The sequence below is a fragment of the Nematolebias whitei genome, chromosome 3 (genome assembly GCF_014905685.2).
Source record: "Nematolebias whitei isolate Nwh7 chromosome 3, NemWhi1, whole genome shotgun sequence".
Taxonomy (NCBI): domain Eukaryota; kingdom Metazoa; phylum Chordata; class Actinopteri; order Cyprinodontiformes; family Rivulidae; genus Nematolebias; species Nematolebias whitei.
Window position 1 is genome coordinate 53,042,841 of NC_056500.1, and position 5,276 is coordinate 53,048,116.

Below are 5,276 nucleotides of genomic sequence, written 5' to 3' on the forward strand. Positions count from 1 at the left end.
GGTTTTGGTTGTCAGCAGCAAAACTGGTTGATCCACTCTGAGAAGGTGCTATTTAAGAGACTGAGCTGAATACAGCTCCTCAGACTGAGGAAGTCTCTTGGATGAGAGATGAAACGTTTCTACATTTTTTTTGCTTTGTTTTTTTGTTTTTTTTTAAATGTCCAGAGGACCAGATTGAACTTTTTTGGATTTTTCTACCTGGATTATTGAGCATGCATCAGAATCATTGCTACAGTAAATAACAGCAATCTTTAATGTTGAACAAGCTGCTGTAGCTTGTTCAACATTAAAGATTGCTACAGCAGCTTGCTTGATTATGAGCATCCGTGGATTTAAAGCTGTGAAGCTCCTCCGTTGTAGCACTCCTCGTGTTCACTAATACTTAACGATATCAGAGTAACTTCTCTGTGACAACTTGTCTGTTCCGTCTGACATCATTTCTTTCTCCACCTCATAGGGACCGCAGCTATTTTATGCCTATATCTTGCTCTTGGTCAAGAGAATCAATATCCTGAGCTCTGGTCTGTCTGTAAGCATCTTCTTCACATGTGGCTCAACAAATGGCAGAAAACCTGGTATTGCGCAATACCCATCAGGTGTGTGGGAACTATGCATTGAATGAGCTCGAGTTAAGATCCTCTGTAGTAAAGAAGATTACACACCCAGTCATTGAAACGTGGCTCCACATTAATAAACTGTACCATCTTTAAAACTTGGCAAACTGTGGTGTTAAGCAGGTTTTGATTTTTACAGTCTTAGATAAAAAAAAAATCAAAACTGAAAGAAATGTTTGACAAATATATTCTTTCATCTTTAATGTTTAAAACAATGTGTTATACAATGTTTTGAATGTTTTGAAAAACTGCTGGAAAAAAACCTGTTTAAACTGTAATAATGTCCATAAATCACCACAAAGCTAAGAGGGACTAAAATAAACTCGTTCTACTTAAATGTCCATGTTTATTTGTACAAAATGACATAAAACCCAGTAAACAAGGCGCGTGCCCATGTGGACTGAAACAAACCACCACAGAGTGAGACCTCTTCATCGCTGTGCTGCATGCGCTCACACACCTGGCCAGGTGAGCCGGTGACAGCTCCTCCAGCTGACTCTCGCAGGAATGTGACGTACTCCATTGACTCTGAGCTGAGGAAGCTCAGAAAAAGTTTTTCATTTATTTTCCTGCCAGCTGCCTTTTGAGGATCTTAGAGTTATGGATAAATTAAAATCTGTTTTAAGTGGTGAGGAGGCACGAAGAGAGGACAGAAACGTTTTACAGGTAAAAAGAAAACCATGAAACTTTCCATGTTATTGCCTGAAACGCCTGCTGGGTTGTCAGTTGAGCATTTAGTGACAACTTTTTCTTCCTAGACCGTGAAGGAAGCCTCGTCTTTAAGCTGGGCCACACGCATAAAGGGCTTCGTCGCCTGTTTCGTGGTGGGAGCTGCATGCACAATTTTGGTGATTATTTCATGGTGATGACCGTTTTAGGAACAGATTGTTGCTCTGCTAGTTACAGGAGAGTCCAGGCAGAGCTGGTGTGGTCTTACTGGTTATTCTTGCTCAGAGGAATGTGGAGGATATGATGCAAAACCCTTCCTTAAACTGAAGTGATTCACGAGGACTCGCTGCCGTCTTGTGTTTCCAGGGAGTGTGTGCCCTCTTCCTGCCCAGGATCGGTCTCACTCTCTTCATTGTCTTTTACACCTTTGGAAACATATGTGCTCTTTGCAGGTAAAAGTCAAAACAGTGATTTAACATTTGTGTGGGCATGAGTTTCTTGTGAAAAATAACTACTTAAAGGCATTTGGTAGACAGAATCTTAATGTTCTACATTTTGTCCAACAGTACAATGTTTCTGATGGGTCCAGTGAAGCAGCTGAAGAGGATGTGTGACAAAACCAGAGCGTTGGCCACCACTATCATGCTGGTAATTTTATTCCTCCACTAAGCTTTGGTATCCGCTTTTCCCATTTACCTAGCCTCATGTTTCACATGAGGCTAGGTAAATGGTAAACCCATGTTTCCACATCAAAATGTGGGTGGGAAAGATGAGGCACCTGCCTCCACCATTTTTCCCCACTCTGGGCCCTTGAGCAAGGACATTAAACCCCAACCATCTTCTCCACCAGGTTCTCTAGATTACAGCTCTCTGCTCCACACAGATGGCTGTGATAGCTCTGTGGTTGTGTCAGGAAGGTCATCTGGCATAAAAACAATTTCCAAGTCTTTGTACAAGTTAGTTTGCTGTGGAACCCCCTGAAAAAAGGAGCAACTCCAAAAAGAAGAGAAAAATAATTCCAAGTGGTTCATTTAGCAACAACTGTCATCCTTTCTAGGAGTATACGCTAGTCAAATTAGCAGGAAAACAAAGATTTTTTTTTTAATCTCTTCTCCATGATGCTGTTGCCACCATGCTTCACAATGAGAATGTAGTTTTAGATGCCACCAGACATTTTATAACTAAAATATTCAAGGTTCTTTGTCATTCTCATCACATGTGGTACATGAAGTGGAACAAAATTGTGTACTCAAGGTCCCAGTTACACCCCAAAATAGCAAAAATATAAAGTATAAAAAGAACCAGTGTACAAGGATCTAAGATATACAGGTCCTTCTCAAAAAATGAGCATATTGTGATGAATGTCATTATTTTCCATAATGTAATGATAAAAATGAAACTTTCATATATTTCAGATTCATTGCACACCAACTGAAATATTTCAGGTCTTTAATTGTTTTAATACTGATGATTATGGCATACAGCTCATGAAAACCCAAAATGCCTGTCCCAAAAAATTAGCATATTTCATCCCACCAATGAAAGACAAGTGTTTTTAATACAAAAAACACCAACCTTCAAATAATCATGTTCAGTTATGCACTCAATACTTGGTCGGGAATCCTTTTGCATGAATGTCTGCTTCAATGCGGCGTGGCATGGAGGCAATCAGCCTGTGGCACTGCTGAGGTGTTATGGAGGCCCAGGATGCTTCGATAGCGGCCTTAAGCTCATCCAGAGTGTTGGGTCTTGCATCTCTCAACTTTCTCTTCACAATATCCCACAGGTTCTCTATGGGGTTCAGGTCAGGAGAGTTGGCAGGCCAATTGAGCACAGTAATACCATGGTCAGTAAACCATTTACCAGTGGTTTTGGCACTGTGAGCAGGTGCCAGGTCGTGCTGAAAAATGAAATCTTCATCTCCATAAAGCTTTTCAGCAGATGGAAGCATGAAGTGCTCCAAAATCTCCTGATAGCTAGCTGCATTGACCCTGCCCTTGATAAAACACAGTGGACCAACACCAGCAGCTGACATGGCACCCCAGACCATCACTGACTGTGGGTGCTTCACACTGGACTTCTGGCATTTTGGCATTTCCTTCTCCCCAGTCTTCCTCCAGACTCTGGCACCTTGATTTTCGAATGACATGCAAAATTTGCTTTCATCCGAAAAAAGTACTTTGGACCACTGAGCAACAGTCCAGTGCTGCTTCTCTGTAGCCCAGGTCAGGCGCTTCTGCCGCTGTTTCTGGTTCAAAAGTGACTTGACCTGGGGAATGTGGCACCTGTAGCCCATTTCCTGCACACGCCTGTGCACGGTGGCTCTGGATGTTTCTACTCCAGACTCAGTCCACTTCTTCCGCAGGTCCCCCAAGGTCTGGAATCGGCCCTTCTCCACAATCCTCCTCAGGGTCCGGTCACCTCTTCTCGTTGTGCAGCGTTTTCTGCCACACTTTTCCCTTCCCACAGACTTCCCACTGAGGTGCCTTGATACAGCACTCTGGGAACAGCCTGTTCGTTCAGCAATTTCTTTCTGTGTCTTACCCTCTTGCTTGAGGGTGTCAATGATGGCCTTCTGGACAGCAGTCAGGTCGGCAGTCTTACGCATGATTGCGGTTTTGAGTAATGAACAAGGCTGGGAGTTTTTAAAAGCCTCAGGAATCTTTTGCAGGTGTTTAGAGTTGCGTCGTTGATTCAGATGGTTAGGTTAATAGCTTGTTCTTCTCCATGATGCTGTTGCCACCATGATATGCTAATTTTTTGGGACAGGCATTTTGGGTTTTCATGAGCTGTATGCCATAATCATCAGTATTAAAACAATTAAAGACCTGAAATATTTCAGTTGGTGTGCAATGAATCTGAAATATATGAAAGTTTCATTTTTATCATTACATTATGGAAAATAATGACCTTTATCACAATATGCTAATTTTTTGAGAAGGACCTGTACCGTATTTTTCAGTCTATAAGGCACACTGGATTACAAGGAGCAATATCAAGGAATCAGTCCGTTTTCATACATAAGGCACATTAAGCGAAACGAAACTGTCAGATAAGTCAAACTTTATTCAACTCATCCACAATAACTCAACATTGTTCAGTTTTTCTACATAAAATTGGTTTGAGGTCAGTAAGCACAACCAGAATTAATGCATAAGGTGCACTGTATTATAAGGCTTACACTCGATTTTTTTTTTTTGTTGTTGAGAAAATTAAAGGATTTTAAGTGCGGCGTATAGTCCGAAAAATACGGTAGGTTTATAATTGGCTAGGATTCCTGAGTGAAGGTTATGTTAAGTAACAGTTTAACTACAGCTATCTTAAAGCTCTGTGGTATGTAACCATTTATTACAGACAAATTAAGCAGATCCAAGACGTGGTTTTTAAAGGTAATACCTCTTTAAACAGCCTGGTTAGGATGGGATCTAGCAGACATGTGGGTGGTTTGGATGTTGGCTATTATTTTTGATAATTCAGAGATTTTTTTTTTAAATTTTTTATTTATTTTTATTTATACGAAACAAGTACAAAAAAAACCTACAAGACAAATACAAAAAAAAAACTAACTACAATGGCACACAGCTCCAGACTTAATGCAGGCGTAACAAAAAAGAAAAATATAAGTAAATGATAACATGAAATTATGTTTTGGGCAGTTTACAATATGAATTTGTTAGTGTTTTAGTTTTTATGGCTTTTGCTTTGGTACAATACTTTAAAGTAGACATATACAAAGAAAGATAAGTAGAAAAAACTATAAATCTAGGTTTTAGCGTGGCAAATTTACAGCTGTGGATATGAAATTTGGCTAATATTAGTATTAAATTTGCAACAAAAACTTTCTTACTAGGAATATTCAAACAAAAAAACCCAAACAGAATAGTTTTAGTGTCAAATGGTTGGTCAAGTTCTAACTTTCTATTCACAAACAAGAAACGTCTTTCCAGAACAGCCGAGTGTGAGGACGGTCCCGGAACAGCCGAGTGTGAGGAC

The 5,276-nt window shown here is 40.2% G+C and overlaps 1 protein-coding gene across 1 annotated transcript in view; it reads left to right on the plus strand.

The window, feature by feature from the left end:
- The first annotated feature begins 1,109 nt into the window (after positions 1–1,109).
- The window catches only part of LOC119408195 (vesicle transport protein SFT2B-like), an 18,803-nt gene continuing 14,636 nt past the window's right edge, over positions 1,110–5,276 (plus strand). The window contains exons 1-4 of the mRNA XM_037675034.1: positions 1,110–1,280; positions 1,373–1,462; positions 1,650–1,735; positions 1,850–1,931. Of these exons, the coding sequence (XP_037530962.1) occupies positions 1,215–1,280; positions 1,373–1,462; positions 1,650–1,735; positions 1,850–1,931 (324 nt within the window). The 5' untranslated portion in view covers positions 1,110–1,214. The remainder of the gene's footprint in view (positions 1,281–1,372; positions 1,463–1,649; positions 1,736–1,849; positions 1,932–5,276) is intronic.